The 20,281-nt window shown below is 44.3% G+C and overlaps 1 protein-coding gene across 2 annotated transcripts; it reads left to right on the top strand.

The window, feature by feature from the left end:
• The first annotated feature begins 1,291 nt into the window (after positions 1-1,291).
• Positions 1,292-16,220, top strand: ZBTB43 (zinc finger and BTB domain containing 43). 2 transcript variants are annotated; one of them, XR_010026309.1, is made up of 3 exons: positions 1,292-1,415; positions 10,223-12,767; positions 12,886-16,220. XR_010026309.1 is itself a non-coding variant. In XM_063144625.1 (2 exons), exon 2 carries the CDS (start codon positions 10,235-10,237, stop codon positions 11,624-11,626), a length of 1,392 nt encoding a protein of 463 aa, XP_063000695.1. In that variant the 5' UTR covers positions 1,292-1,415; positions 10,223-10,234; the 3' UTR covers positions 11,627-16,220. The 2 variants fall into 2 exon arrangements, 1 of the variants encoding a protein (XP_063000695.1); XM_063144625.1 differs by having other exon boundaries at positions 10,223-16,220.
• The last annotated feature ends 4,061 nt before the right edge of the window (positions 16,221-20,281 follow it).

The following is a 20,281-nucleotide window of genomic DNA, read 5'->3' as shown; positions in this document are numbered from 1 at the left end:
TTGAACTTTCTCTGCCTGACTTGCCCCATAGGACTGTTGTGAGGCCAAAATCGGGGATGGGGGGAGAAGATAAAACACGTGGGCTGCCCTGGGCTCCTCGGAGGAAAGCTTGGAGCCGGAGAACATCAGAAGTGCCATGCTGGATCAGACCAAGGGTCCATCTAGTCCAGCACTCTGTTCACACAGTGGCCAACCAGCTGTCGACCAGAGACCAACAAAGCAGGACATGGTGCAACAGCACCTTCCCGCCCATGTTCCCCACCAGCTGGTGCACACAGGCTTATTGCCTCGAATACTGGAGATAGCACACAACCATCAGGCCTAGTAGCCATGGATAGCCTTCACCTCCAGGAATTTTTTGTGAACCGCCCAGAGAGCTTCGGCTATTGGGCGGTATAAAAATGTAATAAATAAATAAATAAATTATCCAACCCCCTTTTAAAGCCAACCAGATTGGTGGCCATCACTACATCTTGTGGTAGTGAGTTCCATCATTTAACGATGTGTTTTGTTGTTTTAACTTTGTGTATGTAACATTGCATTTTAATACGCACCTCTTTCATTATATTCACCGGTACATAATTGTGACAAATACATAAATAAATGAAATAAACTCCATGTGACTACAGCGACCCTATGAAAAGGAGGACAGGGTTTCCTGTATCTTTAACAGTTGTATTGAAAAAGGAATTTCAGCTGATGTTATTTCTATATATGGGGAAGCTCGTGAAATTCCCTCTTCATCACACCAGTTAAAGCTGCCCTCTTTTAAATCTGGTCACTCTAGTATAGCTCCTGAAGCTTTAACTGTTGTGATGAAGTGGGGATTTCACCAGGTGCTGCATACATACAAATGACCCCTGCTGATATTCCCTTTTCTATGCAACTGTTAAAGATACAGGAGCCCTGCCCTCTTTTGAATCTGGTCGAGAGGGCAGGGCTCCTGCAGCTTTAACTGTTGTGATGAAGAGGGAATTTCACCAGGTTCCCCATATATACAAATGACACCTGCTGAAATTCCCTTTTCAATACAACTGTTAAAGATACAGGAGCCCTGCCCTCCTTTCCATAGGTTCACCCTACATATGACTCCTGAAAATAAAATTTCCAGTTGCATGAGATGCCAGGAGGAGAGAATCCTACAGCCTGACTCTATGGTCATTGAGGCGCTCTCTGCCGCCGGCTGCGTTCTGCTCTATGGTTTCCCCCCTTGCACGTGATCCGGAAGCGGATGCGTGATGGAGGAAGGGAAGCAGGAAGCGCCTCGCACTTCCGGGTCTGAGGGGCTGGCTGCTGGAGGCGAGGACCTGGCGCTGTGGGAGCCGCCACAGCCGGGCGAGAGGCGCGTTCCCCCGTGGCCCACCATGTGAGGGAGGACCACCGCCCCCCTCACCGAGGCTCTCCCCCCTGGACAGGTGAGGGGCCTCCCCAGGGCTGGGTGGGGGGCATGCCTGAGAGGAGGCTGGACAGGTGTGGCTAGTGACGAGCTGGAAGTGGCCCTGATGTGGGGGTGAGGGGCTGCTGGCCCCCCTAGAGTCGAAGGGACCCCCCCCAAAAAAAATATTCAGGCCCAGCCATGAAGGCCACATCACTCTGTGGGTGTGGGGGTTGTTTGGGGAAGTGCAGGAAAAGGCCCTCTCGCCACCAAGAGCTGCTGCTGGGTTTCAGCCATGAGAGAAGAGCTGTAGCTGAATGGGTCCCTGTGGGCGAACGTAAAAGCAGAAGTGCCTTGCTGGATCAGACCAAGGGTCCATCTACTCCAGCACTGTTCACACAGCCGTCGGTCAGGGACCAACAAGCAGGACATGGTGCAACAGCACCCTCCCACCCATGTTCCCCAGCAACTGGTGCATACAGGCTTACTGCCTCGAATACTGGAGGTAGCACACAACCATCAAGGCTAGTAGCCATCGATAGCTTTTGACTCCAGAAATTGACGCAACCCCCAGCTATCAACTCACAAGCAGGACATGGTGCAACAGCACCCTCCCACCCATGTTCCCCAGCAACTTGGGCACACAGGCTTACTGCCTCGAATACTGGAGGTAACACACAACCATCAGGGCTAGTAGCCATTGATAGCCTTCTCCTCCAAGAATTTATCCAGCCCCCTTTTAAAGCCATCACTCTGTTGGCCAGGGAACAACAAAGCAGGACATGGTGCAACAGCACCCTCCCACTCATTTGTGCAGAGAGAATGGAATAACAGACTCAGGATAGCACTCTTCAAAGACTTGAAAGGTTGTCACACAGAGGAGGGCCAGGATCTCTCTTCCATCATCCCAGAGTGCAGGACATGGAATAACGGGCTCAAGTGACAGGAAGCCAGATTCCTGCTGGCCATCAGGAAAAACTTCCTGGCTGTTAGAGCAGTACGACTATGGAACCAGTAACCTAGGGAGGTTGTGGGCTCTCCTACACTAGAGGCATTCAAGAGGCAGCTGGACAACCATCTGTCAGGGATGCTTTAGGGTGGATTCCTGCATTGAGCAGGGGGTTGGACTCGATGTGATTCTATGATTAAGGTAAGAAACAGCAGAAAAGGGACTGGTGGTGTTCCTTACCTTCTTAAAGGCTGTAATAGAAGAGACCTTCCATGGTAAACATCAGTGAGTTCTGGATACCCTGCTCCCCAATGGTCTGGGGACAGTTGCGGCTGGCAAGTGGATTTGTGGATGCCTGCTGCTTCTCAATTTCCCTGGATCGTCCGGCTGACAAAAGTTGGAAATAGAAAGAAAGGAAACATCAAAAGATGTGCAAGAATTAATTTATTAGAGCTCAGTGCATTTCTAGTCAGGAGATTTTTCTCTCCAGGCAATGATACCAGCTTCTGCAGAGGCGCTTCTGAAACAGTGTCTCATGCTGCTATTTTATCAGGTAGTATATAAGCGTTATCGTATAGTGTGCAATATCGCTTCAGTGATTCTTCTGAAGAAGCTGATTGCTCTGCCTCTGAAAACACCCTGAGCCCTTAGGAAACTGATTCTTTGCACTTCTGAGGTTCCCGTCTTAATCTGCTGTTGTGGTCCTTCGCTCTCTTCCTTTTCTTGGTCTCTGTTGGACTAGACGGACTTTCGGTTTGAGCCAGGAGGGCTTCTCTTTCATGTGAAGCTGTTCGACAGGTTGGGGTATTAGTAATATTTAGGCTGCAAATCCTATGCACACTTTCCATGGAGTACGTCCCATCGAATTCAATAGGATTTATTTCTGAGTAATCATGTTTAGGATTGTGCCATTAGCGTTCATATGTAGTCAAGCGTTCAGCTTTCAGTTAGATAGCTGTTCAAATTTACTGGATGGGCTGTTTTTCTGGCTTCAAACATAAAAATAAAATTTAACATGTATTTGTAAAAATTTAAAAAACCTTAGAAAGAGCTGTTGCAAAAATAGCTCGGTGTACCAAGTCCAATTCAGCACACAAGGAGGAGAGGAGATGAAGTATGGGTCAAACAACGTTTATTCTTCAGAATAAAGAGACACAACAGCTAATTGCTGCAAAGTATGTGCCTACCTTGCAAGGGAGGTAGCTAGGTATTTATACATTATCTTCTCTGCTGTCACATACGTAGGAAATTTCTAGCTGAAAAGAGAATACATGGCCTGTTCTTTTGGCAAGCATCTGCTAAAAGAGATAGGTACTCACTGTTCTTTAAGAGAACATTCACTTGATTTTGCTTACCTCGGAATTTCTTGGCTTCTTAGCAACTCTGGTTCAGAGCTGGGCACTTTTCCAACACTAGTAGTCCAGCCCATGTATCTGGTATTTAGAGGTAGACTAACCCTGAACATGGAGGTTTTATAACAGGGGAGGGCAGCTCTGATCTGTGGCCATAATCTTGGTTGCCCAATCCAGTTTGCAGAGGGTTTGGCAACTTCTTCTGCAGGTCCCTCCAAGTTCTCCCTCCACCAGCCCCGGGGAGAGGAATCTCTGTGTTATCTCCAACCGGAGATAACAAGTGTTTTTCCCTCAGACTCGGCTTTCAGGACTGAATCACCTTCTCCATGCAGAGAAGAGCACAGAGCAAAAAATTGGGGTGGACCCAGTGATGAAGCGGGGCTCCATTGTGGTCATTCAGCTCGCAGTCTTGGTCTGGGGTGGCAATCCAGCCCCCGGAACAAATTAGATTGCCTGCCCTTGTTCTGTAATATAGTTCTTATGCCTAGTAGCCATTACTTAGACCTCTCCTCTTTCATTGATTTGGTTAATCCCCTTTTAAAGCCATCAGAGAGCGCCTTTTAGTGTTATTCCCCACCTCGATCCACAGGGAGAGGCAGATTTATTTATTTATTTATTTATTTATTTATTTATTGCATTTCTATATCCCCGAATAGCCGAAGCCCTCTGGGCGGTTCACAAAAATTAAAACCATGAAGAGCATAATAAAACAACCAGCAATCTAAAAACACACATACAAAATACAATATAAAAAGCACAACCAGGATAAAACCACACAGCAAAAACTGATATCGGTTAAAATATGGGATTAAAACAGCGAAGTCTAAATTTAAGTTAAATTAGGTGTTAAAATACTGAAAAAATAAAAAGGTCTTCAGCTGGCAGCGGAAGGAGTACAGTGTAAGCAACAAGCGAAACCTCTCTGGGGAGCTCGTTCCACAGCCTGGGTGCCACAGCAGAGAAGGCCCTACTCCTAGTAGCCACCTGCTTCACTTCCTTTGGCAGGGGCTTGCGGAGAAGGACCCCTGAGGATGACCTTAGGGTCCGGGCAAGTACATATGGGAGGAGGCGTTCCTTCAAATAACCTGGCCCCAAGCTGTTTAGGGCTTTGAATGTTAGTACCAGCACTTTGAATCAGGCCCAGACCTGGACTAGCAGCCAATGAAGTTGTAGAAGGATATTATTATTATTATTATTATTATTATTATTATTATTATCATTATTATTATCATCATCCTCATCTAATGGTAGTGGCCCTCACTACATCTCATGGCTGTGAGCAATTACGATGAATTCTGTTCTTAGTTTTTATGCTGCGGAGTTAAACCTTTAGATTTATATTGTATTTTATGCTGTATTTTGCGGTTTTAATTGTTGCGAGCAGCCCAGAAAGCTTCAGCTATTGGGCAAGTATAGAAATGTAATAAATAGTTGTGTTTCTAAAGCCATCTCTTAATTTTAAAGAACTTTCTCCCCCACCCCAGGGAAAGAGGGCGTGCGTGTGTGTGTGGAAACTCCACTTCTGTTTTGAGTTATTCATTTTCTTTTATTACGCTGCCTTTTCTCTCGGAGCTTTTAAAAAACGTTCCGCTGCCCTTTCGCTTTAGGGGAAACCTTTATAAGTACAGTTCTCTCGTGAGCGCTAGCAAGTTGGCGTCGCCATGGCAACGGGAGTTTCTTCAACACGGCCACGTTCCTTCCTGCCTCGGAGATGCTCTGAGACACGTTCCAAGCGGCTTCAGGGTTTGGCTACCTGGGACGCTAGAGTCTAGACGTGGCTCGCGCCGCACCTCTGTTATTTAAATTGCGCGTTCCCGTACATGCCTGCGATTGGGCTGGGAGGCCTAGCCGCAGCGTCAACGCCAAACCATCCCTGCGAGAGAGCGGCATACACTGATTATCAGTGAGTAGGGAAGAATAGGCTCCGTAGAAAAGAAATGGGAGGCTAATATCGCAATCCCAATGGGGTGGGTGAGTGGGGGACATTCCATGGAAGAGAAACTGACTTTTCCTAAGCAATGCTGGCTTGTTTGCCTGCTAAGGAAAAGGGGGTGAGAAGGGGGGTGAGTCCTATGCTCCCACCTACCCCTGGTTCAGCCTTTAAAAAAAAAATCCTGATCTCTGGCACTACTTTGTTGTTTATTCGTTCAGTCGCTTCCGACTCTTCGTGACTTCATGGACCAGCCCACGCCAGAGCTTTCTGTCGGCCGTTGCCACCCCTAGCTCCCCCAAGGTCAAGTCTGTCACCTCCAGAATATCATCCATCCATCTGGCCCTTGGTCGGCCCCTCTTCCTTTGGCCTTCCACTTTCCCTAGCATCAGCCTCTTCTCCAGGGTGTCCTGTCTTCTCATGATGTGGCCAAAGTACTTCAGTTTTGCCTTTAATACCATTCCCTCAAGTGAGCAGCCTGGCTTTATTTCCTGGAGTATGGACTGGTTTGATCTTCTTGCAGTCCAAGGCACTCTCAGAATTTTCCTCCAACACCACAGTTCAAAAGCATCTATCACTAGTAGGAGAGAAAATAACTACACCAGCTTCATCTGATGTATTTTGACATCTTTCTTGGCAACTGCAGGGTCCAGCGTGGGCTATTTTGGTTGCCCTGCGTTACATTTAGCCACAGGGCCTCCAGTTTGCAGATCCAAACCTCCGTTAGCTTTTGAGCTGCTCCGTTTTCTGACTCTGCGTCCCATCCTTTGTAAGACACTCTTAACTGGTGTCCTGTCCCGACCCATTAGTTGTGCAAAACTCCCAGGAATTTCTGTTGACTCTTGTTGGTGCTCCAGAAAAGTGATTTGACAGGTTGGCCGAATCAGAAAAACAAACGTTGTTGTCATTATTTACTCCCATTGAATGCTTCACTGCCATCACGTAAAAGGCAAAATCATTAGTAGATTTGTGTGTGTTTGCTTGCTCTGACTGACTGCAGAGATCTTGCCATTTTTGACATGTGATTCTATCAGTCCTTTCTCTCTTCTCTCCAGAATGTGCTGTGTAATCAAACAGCAGTGATGGTTTTTTTCTTGAGGTGAGCGCTAGTGTGGTGTTTGTGGATAAAGCAGGGACAAGTTACTGCAGGAGAAATCCGGCTCCCAACATAGGTTCTGATCCTTTCATATAACATCCCACTACCACCACGAGGTACATTATTATTATTACCCTATTTCTTCGATTCTAAGACGCACTCCCCCCCCCCATATAAACATCTCTAAAAATGGGGTACATCTTAGAATCGCAGGTGAGTCTTAGGTGGGTTTTTTTCCTGTTGGTGGTACTGAAATTAGTGTGTGTCTTACAATCGATGGCGTCTTACAATCGAAGAAATACTGTATTATTATATTTATTTGTATTCCGCATTTTGCCCAATACTGGGCCTCAGGGCGGCCTTACAAAATTTAAAACATATACATTGTAAACCTAGGAAAAGAAATGTACAAAAATTGAGATTAAAATAAAAATAAAAAATACAATATTAAAACATTAAACGTTTAAAACACACGACAGTTTTACAAGACCTTAACATAGATGGAGGACCAGATTATTCTCCAAAGGCCTGCTGGAACAAACAAGTTTTCGCCTGCTTCCGAAAGCCCATCAAGGAGGGAGCCAGCCTAGCTTCCCCGGGAAGAGAGTTCCAGAGCACCGGAGCAGCCACCGAAAAGGCCCTCTCCCATGTTCCCACCAAGCGCGTCTGTGTAGAAGGTGGGACTGAAAGAAGGGCTTCTCCAGAAGATCTCAAAGCATGGGCAGGCTCCTAAGGGAGAATACATTCTTTCAAATAATATATAAGGGAATGACTGAGGAGATTGTGAGCTCTCTGTGTTAGCTCTGTATGTTACTCTTGGTGTGTAGAGTACTTGGGTTCTGGAGAATTTGAGGTTCAGTGTAGAGAGTGGTGTCTTTTGAGGGTGGTGTGTGATAGTTGGTGTACATTAATCAATACTGATATGTAATAAAGTTCAAGAGTGAATGTGTGAGAGAAAGGAAAGCGTGTATGAGAAGAGTGAAAGGATTGGATGAGAGGTTTTAAAAAGGGCTTCTCCAGAAGATCTCAAAGCACGGGCAGGTACATAAGGGAGAATATAGTCTTTCAGATAACCTGGACCAGTTTTAGAACTTTTCATTGCTTTTTTCCTTGTCCTTTTCAATATATAGGTATAGGTAGTGGTGAACGCTTGGTTCGTTCCTCTCAAAAGTGCTTGAGCTTGATAGACCTCTATTTAAAATCAGAAGCACTGAATAAAAAAGGTGTGAAACAGGCTACTTTTTTACTAGTACATTCTAAGATGTGAATTTGAGGTTTCTTTGCCAGTAACCGTCTCGCAGTTTTGTGCTGCCAGCACCTCTGGTCTCAATTTAGGACATGGCTTATCGCTACTTTTCCCGATCTCGTGCCCTCCAGATGTGCGAGACTGCAAATCTCATCACAGCCCTGCTGCCTGGGAATGATAGTAATTGCAGCCCAACTGTACCTGGAAGGCCCCAGGTTGGGAAGGCTACTTTACCGCACCTTGGAGGAAGAACCCTGACCGCAAACTCTTCTGTTAGGGAGTGAGGATTCACTGCATCATCACGTTGACATCCCAGTTGTTCCTTGTGCTACTAAGAGCAATATATTCCATCCTTTTGTTGTGAAACAGTGACATTAATTTACACATTGTGATTAATTTTATTATGTGTTTATTTCACCCTTACGCCAAAGAAAGCAGCACTGCTATGTTGTAATGCAAGGTTAAACACAGACAAAATCCCCTTTTTCAGATTCCACTTTGAAATATTGCTCCCCACCAGTCCTCCCCAAATTAATGCCTGCCTTACCTTTTTTCCCCCACCAGTGTGCTTCTCTGTGTGTAAAACTGTTACCCAGAGGACCTTTTCTTCTGCTGCCCCCAGATTGTGGAATGGCCTGCCATAGGAGATTCGTCAACTTGACAGTCTTTTAGAATTTAAAAAAGCAATAAAGACTGATCTATTCCGGCAGGCCTATCCAGTGAAATTTTAGAATGTTTTCAGGATGTTTTAATCATGTGTGGTATGTTTTAAATCACTTTTTTAACATGTATTCTATATCTTGTTTTTATACTGTTTGTTTTATACTTTGAGTGGTTTTAGTTTTTGTGAACCGGCTAGGGAGCTTCGGCTGTTGGGTGGTATGAAAATGCAGTAAATAAATAAATAAATAAATACAGGTTCTTGTAGGATATAGATACTGGACACTCAAAAACCGTAGCGGTTCCTGCTTGTTCCAGTTAAACAAGCCTGATTACCCTCAGGCCCTTGTACCGTATGCAAATTGCACACACCGTACTCACTTTCAAAGTATCTCATTGTGTACTACCAACTTGCAAGTCAAACGTAATGGACTGTGGTCCTTGGGTCATTTTGTTCTTAAAGGTCTGAGGGAATCATATATCTGGAAACTGGAGATCAGGACTGATTCCTGCTCATTTCTGTAGAAACAGAATCTTAAGAAATATTGCATGAATATACAGCCTCATGCTACATTATTAAAAATTAATCCTTATTTCATGATGGACTATAATGTATCTTAAATAGAAAACTATCTTTAGATAGATTTTTCCTCAAAAAGCATTTTTTTCCGGAGAAGGTCTGGAGAGATCAACGCTGTAGCCTATTGCTGTTGAAATAACATTTCTACCTTGTATTTACAGGTGAAGTTTTTCTACTCACTAATTATTGCATAAATAGGCTTCCTGTAAATGAAGTTTTTAAAAAATCAAGTGGAGAAGTGATGGGTGGGAGAAATTGGTGACTTTTTTTTTTCTTCAAAGAAAAATTGAAGGTTAGCACACGTATTCATGGTGACAGAAGCTAAAAGAGACAGGTAGTCTTATGTTTGGTTTGGATGCATTGTCCTGAAGCAGCCTCCCTCAACCTGGGGCGCTCCAGATGTGTTGGACTGCACCTCCCAGAATGCCCCAGCCAGCTACACATTCTGGGAGGTGTAGTCCAACACATCTGGAGCGCCCCAGGTTGAGGAAGGCTGTCCTGGAGGGATCTCTGCTTCTGCCCCAGTCCTGCTAATTCTGTACCTTTTTCTACATAACTGAATATACACATAGCAGCCAATCATGTAACATTTTGTCTATAAGTAAAGAAATAATGTTTGCATTTTTATTTTTTTTAGAAACTGCATTTATATAGCTATACATTTAACCTGAGATGTCTCCTCCTGAATTCCACAGTGGATCAACTAGATTGCTATTTTAAATGTGTCTTTTTAATTTTCTGGTGACTTTACTGTACTGTGCATCAGCAGGCAGGCTAGTAAGAGCTCATTTGTTTCTGAGGATTTATTTATTTGCAAAGAGGGGGTGGGGGCGGTCCCGCTTTCATATCATTTATTTATTATTATTATTTATTTTATTACATTTATATACCGCCCCACAGCCGAAGCTCTCTGGGCGGTTTACAACATTAAAAATAGTAAACATTAAAAGTATACAATCTTTTTTTAAAAAAAACATAAAAACAGTATCCATTTACAGTATCCATCATTGAAAGCAGTCTTCTCTTTTTTGCAGTTCACTGATGAAATGGAGCCAGGGACGAATTCTTTCAGAGTGGAGTTCCCCGACTTCTCTAACACCATCCTGCAGAAGCTGAACCAGCAGCGGCAACAAGGGCAGCTGTGTGATGTTTCTATCGTTGTCCAGGGCCATCTGTTCCGAGCCCATAAAGCCGTTCTGGCAGCCAGTTCCCCTTACTTCTGTGACCAAGTGCTCTTGAAAAACAGCCGGCGGATCATCCTGCCCGACGTCATGAACCCCCGAGTCTTTGAGAACATCCTCCTGTCGACGTACACTGGGCGGCTGGTGATGCCTGCCCCTGAGATTGTCAGCTACCTCACGGCAGCAAGCTTCCTTCAGATGTGGCATGTAGTAGACAAATGCACAGAGGTGTTGGAAGGGAACCCTTCGGTTCTTTGTCAAAAGCTCAATCGGGCCAGCGACCACCAGTCCCCGAGCAGCAGCAACTACAATGGCCTCGTGGAGAGCTTTGAGCTGGGGCCGGCGGGGCAGACGGACTTCCACAAAGCGCAGGAGCTGAGGGACGGTGAAAACGAAGAGGAAAGCTCGAAAGACGAGCTCTTGTCTCAGCTCACGGAGCACGAGTATCTTCCCAGCAACTCCTCCACGGAACATGACCGGCTGAGCACAGGGATGACCAGCCAGGACGGCGAGGAGGGAGCGAGCGACGGCGCTGAGTATCAGTACACCCGGCCTCTCTACAGCAAGCCGAGCATCATGTCGCACAAGCGATGGATCCATGTGAAAACAGAGAGGTTTGTGCAGGACTGTGAAGGGGCGGAGGCGCATGGCCCTTACGACGAGCATCAGGTATCCGAGTCGATGAACGCCGCTCAGGCAGATCACTCCGTCCAGACGTCCGTCCCAGAAGATCTCCGCGTCTCCGAGAAAAAGATGGACACAGGCTTCAGCGGGCAAGCCAATGAAAGCAATTACGACGAGCAAGTGGATTTCTATGGCTCTTCCATGGAAGAATTCTCCGGGGAACGCTCTGACAGCACTCTGAACCTTCAGAGACAGGAGGCTGGCGGTTACGGAGAAGGCCTCGATCTGCCTTCAAGGATCAAGGAAGAAAATGCCCTTTCCGGGTTCCCTACGGCTGACAAGCTTTACCCTTGCCAGTGCGGCAAAAGTTTTACACACAAGAGCCAGCGAGACCGCCATATGGGGATGCACCTTGGCCTCCGCCCTTACGGCTGTGGCGTGTGTGGCAAGAAGTTCAAAATGAAGCACCACCTGGTCGGCCACATGAAAATCCACACGGGCATCAAACCTTACGAGTGCAACATTTGCGGGAAAAGGTTTATGTGGAGGGACAGTTTTCATCGGCACGTGACTTCTTGCACCAAGTCGTACCAAGCCTGTAAGGTGGAGCAGAACGCTACTGAGATGAACTGAAAAAGAGGTGGGGCGGGGGGAAGGAGCAGGGAGAGCGAGAGCACGTTGATGCTTTGCATGAACACGTTGCACAGTGTGTGCCTGGTACTTCTTGTTTTGAAATTCCGAATGGCTTGTTTAAAATGAATGATCTGGGGGAACCCGTGGATACAAGCAGGACGCTGATGTCCGAGCTGTCGCTGGGGGACGTCTGTCCCAAGGCTGCAAATAAGGAAGCAAGTTAGAGTTGGTGGTACATTCGTGTGATTATAATTATTGCTATTTATTCTTTCGAGTGTCAGGAGCACTTGGGGGGTTTCTTCGTAGGAACGCTGAGCGTCATTTTCGCTTTCCGTTCATCTCGGTGGCGTTCCGCCTGGATATTTAAGTTTCGGCGACCATGTGTATAGATAGATACACATCCTGAGTTCCTCAGGTGGCTACGTTCTTTCATTGTACTGCTCGGCGTGGCAGTACTTGTGTTTTAAATTAATAAAAGAGAAACAAAAGCAGTGACTTGTTTAGAACCAAAGGGTGATTAGATAACTAAACGCGAGTTGCTAGACAACTTTCAGGTGCCGGCAGCTTTAACAGGCGGCTGCTGTTGGTTTTTTGATCAGTCAAATCTGGAGTTCCATTGACTTGGCTCGGTTTGTTCTGGCAGAGTACCTCTGCTTCATGCTTATTTTTTAATCTTTTGTAAAGCACTTGGCTATTTTGTGGCAGACACTTTAGAGACAGAATATAACCTCATTCTTTCCCCCACCCCAGCCCCCAAAACATTGTGCCTAACGCAATAGTCGGTCAACGAGCCTTTGCTTTTCGCCTGCCGTGGGAGAGTATCGCGTCTGATCCCTCGGTAGAGACAAGAATGCTCTTCTCTGGCTCTTGAGGCTCAAAGCAGACATTTGTTCAGTCTTACCCACTTTAGGAATTTGCACTTCAAGAACAGAATGCAATCTACTGATTTCTACTTCAGGGTTCGCAGTCTAAGCTTTTGGCACTGGCTGCCTCACTCAACTTCATGGGGCGACCCGAGGAGCTGAAGCCGCATGGAGCGACTCCGTGATTAAAAATCAAAATGGCTTTGGCCAGATATTCCCTGACACGGTGTGGTGCGGCGCGGGTATCTCCAAACCTGAAGCGGCCTCCAGATTCCTCGGTATGACGCTTATCCGCTGCGGCGGATGAATTTTTAAACACTGGATTCTTTTCGTAACCAGATTTAAAGAGCTACGGTTCTTTTCCCTGTCCCCTCTTTTCCTCACCCCCAACTACAGGGTGAAGGCACAAGGTGAACGCAACATGGTGGAATGGTCAGAGCATTTGTGCTGCTATTTGAGAGGGTGAAAGAAATATCCCCCCCTATTTGCTGTGGACAGAGGTGGTGTAGATGGTATCAGCCATGAACATTACCTGGCAAAGGTAGCTTAATTTCTTAACGGAAATAATTAATCAGTGCCATGAGGGCTTACTAGTGCCCAGGCATGTCTGTGTTTTCTTCTCCCGGCCCCAAGCCTCAGCCTGTAAACTGTGAACACACATGGTGGACCTTGTATTTTAAACCTATGTGCACCCGCCAAGGACAGCAAACATTTCTGGGGTTGTTACCCTCTTCCCATAATTACCCAGTTTAAACACTGGCATAGCTGTACTGCAACTTCTTCGGTGCGTTGCTTGCAGGTTTTAACGTGAAAAAGAAAATCAAACGCTTTTCTAAACTTACCAGTCCTTCAGATCTATCTCCCCACCCCCTCCTTCTGTGGGTAAACTTTTAAATTTTCGGCTTCTCTAGTATGGCACCTTCTATTGCTGGCAATGGACACATGCATATAGACGACCACCAGCAAGCGTCTGTTCTCCCTGCTGATATGAACTTGTCAGTACCCCCCGGGGCAGAAGCGGCTGTCACTGGCTTGAACCCGAGCAAAACAAGCTAACTCAGCAGGGATCTACTTGCTAACACTGTAACCTGCTAAATGTATAGAAGCACTTTGTATTTAAAAGCAAAAATGAAAAAAGAACCCTTTATAATGTTTTTTTTTTTTTAGAACTTTAAAAAAAAGAGAGAGCAAAATATATATTCCTTCTGGTTTGTTTTCTTATTCATGTTGTCTGGGTTTTTGTGTGTGTGTGTGTGTGTGTGTGTTTATTTTCAATCCTGAAATTTTATAATGGGTAAGAAGCTTTTTGTTTACATGAGCGTTGGTACTGGGGTTTTGTGAATGGGACTCTGCTTTTAGTTTTGTGTCTTTAAAATTATTTGGTTTTGTGTTTTTTTTAAATCCTTATTGCCTTAGAATGTCCAGGAAGCCTCTCACCCCCACCTTGCAAACTTCTATGGGCTCGGTTAGGTAAAAAAGGGGGCTGTGTGTCTTACGGTTCTCAACTTTTCTCGCACTCTGACCTCACAAGCTGTTCCTCTATGCTGCCAATCTAGCCATAGCAAAAAGAAGAGAGGTTCAACATGCCCAATCCTGACTGCCAGCCCTGCTTTTGTGCCATGACCTGCTTCCCAATGGGCAGGATTTAAGCAACTGAAGCTTTCCCCACAAACAGAGAAAAGAAGCGTGGGAAAGCTTCACCAGTGTAACTTCTGCCTCTTGGGCAACTGCAAAGCCCTGGAATCGCGGCCCCAAACTGTCATGGAAGACCTTTCGCTCAACCCGCTGGGAAGCTCTCCTGCACAACAGGCCATCCAGAAAAATGGGAAGTTTGTGCAGGAATCGTTTCTCTTTTGTATCAGTCTTGGGCAGGAAGCTTTCTTGCCGGATGGTATCGTTTGCTATCTGCTTGATGCCCTGTCTGGACAAGTCGTGTACAGTTCACTTGAATATAGGAACAGTTACTGAATAACTGACTACAGAGCTTTAAAATAGAGTTAAGATAGTGTTTTATCGAAGAGAGGAAAATATCCAAGAACCTTTCATTGGCCCTGTTCAGAAGACATCTTAAACCATGGCTTTAACCTTGGTTAAAGGTGGGGCCATAATGAATTTTCAGTATTAAGCAGTAACTTAGATATCTATCTAGAAGAAGAAAAACATTTCTCACAATTAACCTGGACAATCCTGGGCCTGTCAGGAAGGCAGCTGTGCACACAGGCTTAATTTCTGCCCCTTGTCTTCTCTGCCAGCAGTTCCAAGCAGAACATGTCCATTATTGACAGTTCGATAGAATCATGGTTGATCCATTTGCTTCTGTGAGAAGTTCTGCCAGGAAGTGTTACTGGGGAAGGGGTAGGCCTAAAGCAGGAGAAGGAAACTTGCAACCTTCCTGGAGTTGTTGGCCTACGACTCCCATTATCCTTGCCCATTTATGATGGGAATCGGAGTCAAACAACATCTGGAAGGCCATAAGTTCCCTACCGCTGGTCTAAAGTCTTGAATGTGTTCACACATCTCTTCCAATCATGGGTCTGGGATTGTGTGTATTGTGATGAATAGCAATATATATACTCACCATGCTATGCTGAATTCCATTTTTCAGTAAAGGAGTGCTACCTAACACTGCCTTGCCAACAAAGAAGTGTTCTTGTCCTGTTGAGTACTTCAAATTCAGATATACGCTTCATTTTGAAATTAAATAGAATGCCTTGATAACAAGGGCAGCATCTTTCTCTAAAACCTCTTTCCTTTCAAGAGAGGGAGAATTAGCCCTTGGGTACACCTACAGCAAGTCTTTAGATCTTGGCTATTATCTTTCAAACAACTACAGCTAGGATGATCCATCTTTTTCCTCCACAGCAGTCTGCTTTTGGTAGTACGTACTATATTCATGCTGATTTGTGAAGATAAAACTGCTGGGTTTGGGAACTCTATTCTTATTCCTAATCCTTAAAGGATTTTAGAGGTATTAACCACAGACCCGTGAGTGCTTAACAGGTGATTTGTCAACACTTTGCTAACACAGCATGCTTCACAAGTCGAAGAGTGTAGGTTTAATGTCAAGTCTACTCTTCGCATCCTTTGTTTTTAAAATGACAATTCCTGAATGTTTTAGGGGCGATGCTATTTCTAAACCTGAGAGTCTATTTTACTAAAATACTTGTTTTTATCTAGGATACTGGAATGTTAAAGCATTCTCTAAACATTCACATTTCTATTCAGATAATTTAATTTAATATGTATAGTTAGAATCATAAGGTCTAGCTGTTGGAGCCCTGAGTAGGGAAATCTGGAAAACTAATTGTATATTAACATTTGTGATCTGGTGACATTGTCATACTTCTATTTTGCTTGAAGCCTGCATCCGAAGTCAGTTGCTGCTGCTGCTGCTTTTACACCCCCTTCCACTTCTGGATCCCATTATATTTCTTGAATAAATGTAACTGTTTATGCGAGTGAGGTGAACCTTCCTTAATTCCACTACAAAAGTTTCCCTTATAAGCATTGTCACTTATATTATTACAATTCATATCCTCTTGATCTTCTGTGAGTTGTTCTGCCTATATTGCAAAGGTTGGATAATTTGATATCTCTATAATACTGCTGTCCTAATAATGTACAGCATGGGTTTATGTGATATTACAGTTTCATTGTTTTCTTCTTATAGAAGAGTCAGTTGCTCTTTTGTATAACATGTTTTAATAAATGTTACCTGTCTTTTTTCTGGATTTATTTATTTATATTATCCACCAACCAAGGCAATGAATTTTATAACTAACACGCACACAGTCATGTAGCATCTTAAGGATTAACAGTTTTATTGTGACATAAGCTTTCATGGAAGAGAGGAAATGGATGTGTTGGGGGCAGGTCAGTGGCTGGGGAATCATAGAATAGTAGAGTTGGAAGGGGGCTAAAAAGCCATCGAGTCCAACCCCCTGCTCAATGCAGGAATCCATCCTAAAGCATCCCTGATGGATGGTTGTCCAGCTGCCTCTTGAAGGCCTCTAGTGTGGGAGAGCCCACCACCTCCCTTGGTAAATGGTTCCATTGTCGTACTGCTCTAACAGGAAGGGAAGATAGAGGTCATGGGGTTTTGTTGAATTGGCTTTAACGGCTTCTGGATCCTGAATATTTTGATTGCTGTTTTTTTGTGTTATTTTCCATTGCTGCTGTAGTGTTAGTGCATATTTCTGTAGTGCATATTTCTGACATGCACAAGAATAACATGCTAAGGGCACAATTCTATTCATGTTTTCTGGGGAATGTTGGAAGTTGTAGGAGTTTTTTTTCTGTCTAAACATGCACAGAATTGTGCCTTAAGTGTGTGATACACTTATTGTGAATAACATGAAACCAGCCCTAAAGAAAGATACCCATTTCCACTCCTTCATGCTCAAATTAGTGCATGAAAAATACAAAGCATTTCAGAATCCAGTCTTTTATTATCAGAGTGTGAGCGACAAGTAACTTAACCCGGTAATCACAACAAATGGAATTTAATCTCCCCTCTTCACCAGAATATCTAACTCAGAAATTTATTTTCAAACCGCTAAAAAAATATATCCAGTCTCAACATGTTTGCCCTCCATACAGCTGTTGCAACTGACATTTGTTACTTGGGACCTGAGAGAATGTTTGCTTTCCAAACAGAGTAGACACACTTCATCTTAAATCAGGTCAGTTTCTAAATCTCCAGCAAAGTCAATATTCATGGTTAAGAACCTCCTCACTCTTCTCACTTTTCCAAGTTTCTTCAGAGGTGAAAAATAGTCACAGCAGCAAATGTTGGGTATTTTATGGGCAATCTGGTATGTTAATAGTTATAAAGTCCAATATGCATAGATCTAACCTGCAGAATAAACTAATGTATGTCTCATTGCCCTGATCTAGAAGTTGATACAACCAAATCCTAAGGACATTTTTCACATTACACTGGCCCCATTCAGACAACACGCTAAACCATGCTGCTTAACCACAAAATGGTTGACGGAATGCACTGCATTCCATTAACCATTTTGTGGTTAAGCTGCATGGCTTAACGTGTTGTCTGAACGGGGCCACTGTTAACTGCGTTTCTGGTAGAATTTGGGAGGCTGCCACTGGAATCTAATTCTGAGCAAATCAGCCTACTTACGAACAGAAAACTCGACACCCATCCCACATTCTTCCAGTTTCGACTATTTTTATCTGAAAGTGGGTGTTTTGGACTGAACAGGGATTCTATTCTGTTGGTGTAGTTGAGGTGGTCTCAGGGTTGGTCCTGAAGTGGGCTTTTTGTGCTGGGGGACTTCGACATGCATGCTGAGGCCGTTTTGGGATTACCTCAGGACTTTATGGCCTCCATGGCAAGCATGGGTCTCTTCCAATTTAGTATCTGGCCGCACACTTTGGATTTGTTTTTCTCAGTCGAGATTTGGGGGTGGAGGAACTTTCTATAGTTCTGCTGATATGGACCTAGTGAGCTTTAGACACGTTGAGCCCCAGAGCCTCTGCAGAACTACAAAATACTTCAGGGTGGGAAAACCTAAGAGGGAACCCTCCAAAATAGTTGAATCATGAAGGTTGAACATACTTAGTGGTCACAAAATTCTGAGTGGCTATTGCAGTGGAGGGGGGGTGTGGGAATCCTGGTAGGAGGGGAATGGAACAGCAACCTTCCTGGTGCCCTCCAGATGTGTTAGACTACAAGTCCTGGTATCCCCAGCTGGCTGGGGATGCTGGAATTGTATTCCAATACATCTGGAGGGCACCAGGTTGTATTCCAATACATCTGGAGGGCACCAGGTTGTATTCCAATACATCTGGAGGGCACCAGGTTGAAGAAGGCTGGAATAGGGTGTCTTGGAAGAGAGCTGTCTGACAAATACACTGAAGAGGTTTTTTTGTTGGTTTTGCTGATGTTTTGAAGGCGTTGTGAGAAGCTGCCTGGCCAAGGAATTCTCTTAATACCGTTATTATCCTATACATGTAAGCCCCAAGTAAGTCAGCACAGGATTTCAGCTTTAAAGTGCAATCCTATGCATGTTTAGACTGAAAAAAGGCCTACAACTCCCAGCATCCCCATGCTGGGAATTGTAGGCCTTTTTTCTGTCTAAACATGCACAAGATTGCACCCTTAGTGTTCTCTCAGTCTCAACTCTCCATTTACAGTTTATGAATGGTGATATTGACCTACCATGCAAGACTGCTGGTACAACGTGTGTGAAGCACTTTGAACGCTCAAAAGGGAAATATAAATAGTATTATACGTTGGTTAAATATGGCTATACATGCTTCTCAAATCACAGAAGCTTCCCAGTCATATTATTATGACTATAAACATGAGACTTCAGTGAACCCTTACAGCTTTGTGGTTGAACTTCCTGACTTTGCTAATTTGGTCTCAGCTGATTTCATGAGGGTTATGTTTAGAAATGTTAATTTTCTTGTTTAGATCTACATGATTAATTCTAAGCAGCGTGAAATCTTTGCTTTACACTCCATAATAAGGGCTGTTGGTGAAATACTTAAGACTTCATACCATACAGAACAGTTGTGAAAATTATTTATATATATAGTTCACAGTTTCTAAACCAGAGGAATTTCTGGACTATGGTAAGATACATTTTATCCAACATGCCAGTTTTAATAGAAAAGCAGAATATTTTACTTCCCAGCCTATTCTAAAAGATAATAAAGAATCCATATCACAGAGGGTCACAATGTAAACACCCGCAGAACTACTCAATTTTAAGTACACACCAAGCAAGAATGAGTCATGGTCTTAATAACCCCCATTTCCCCAGAGAAACCAAAAGTCATGAAGAGTTTATGATTATAAGAATATGATGCTCAGCTGAATCAGTTCATAAACTTTGGACCCCAAAAGTGGAAACCATTTCAATTAACCTACTTTTGCAGCGGAGACAGACACAGCGTAGAAATCTTAAATGTGCAACACATGCTAAATACAGCTATACCCCCAGATAATTGTTCAGGCTAGGATGGGAGGCTCACTCTGATGCATCTTGTTTGTAGTCTGTATGAAATAAAATAAACTGATCATAATGGATGATCAGCTTAGAATCATAGAAAGAAGAGTTAGAAAGGGTCCAAAAGGCCATCAAGTCCAACCCCCTGTTCAATGCAGGAATCCACCTTAAAGCATCCCTGACGGATGGCTGTCCAGCTGCCTCTTGAAGGCCTCTAGTGTGGGGAGACCACCACCTCCCTAGGCCTAGAAATGTAATAAATAAATAAATAAATATGGAGAACCTGGCGAAATCCCCTCTTCATCACCACAGTGAAAGCTGCAGGAGCCCTGCCCTCTTTTAAACCTGCTCACAGTATAGCTGCAGTATAGCTCCTGCAGCTTTCACTGTGGTGATGAAGAGGGAATTTCACCAGGTTCTCCATATATACAAATGACACCTGCTGAAATTCCCTTTTCATAGATTTCATAGAATCATAGAGTTGGAAGGGGCCTAACAAGGCCATCGAGTCCAACCCCCTACTCAACGCAGGAATCAATGTACATGGGGTTCCCTGGTATAGGGTGACCATATGAAAAGGAGGACAAGGGCTCCTGTATCTTTAACTGTAATGTCGAAAAGGGAATTTCAGCAGGTGTCGATTGAAGAGGGTGAAATTCCCTCTTCATCACAACAGTTAAAGCTGCCCTCTTTTGTATCTGGCCACTCTACTATAGCTAGTGTAGCTTCAACTGTTATGATGAAGAGGGAATTTCACCCACTTCAATTGACACCTGCTGCAATTCCCTTTTCTACATCACTGTTAAAGATACAGG

Source organism: Elgaria multicarinata, chromosome 19 (genome assembly GCF_023053635.1).
Source record: "Elgaria multicarinata webbii isolate HBS135686 ecotype San Diego chromosome 19, rElgMul1.1.pri, whole genome shotgun sequence".
Taxonomy (NCBI): Eukaryota; Metazoa; Chordata; class Lepidosauria; order Squamata; family Anguidae; genus Elgaria; species Elgaria multicarinata.
This window is presented reverse-complemented; position numbering and strand designations above follow the sequence as displayed.

What these genes read in the sequence shown, in the direction of transcription:
- ZBTB43 (XM_063144625.1), top strand. Translation starts at nt 10,235, where the DNA reads ATGGAGCCAGGGACGAATTCTTTCAGAGTGGAGTTCCCCGACTTCTCT.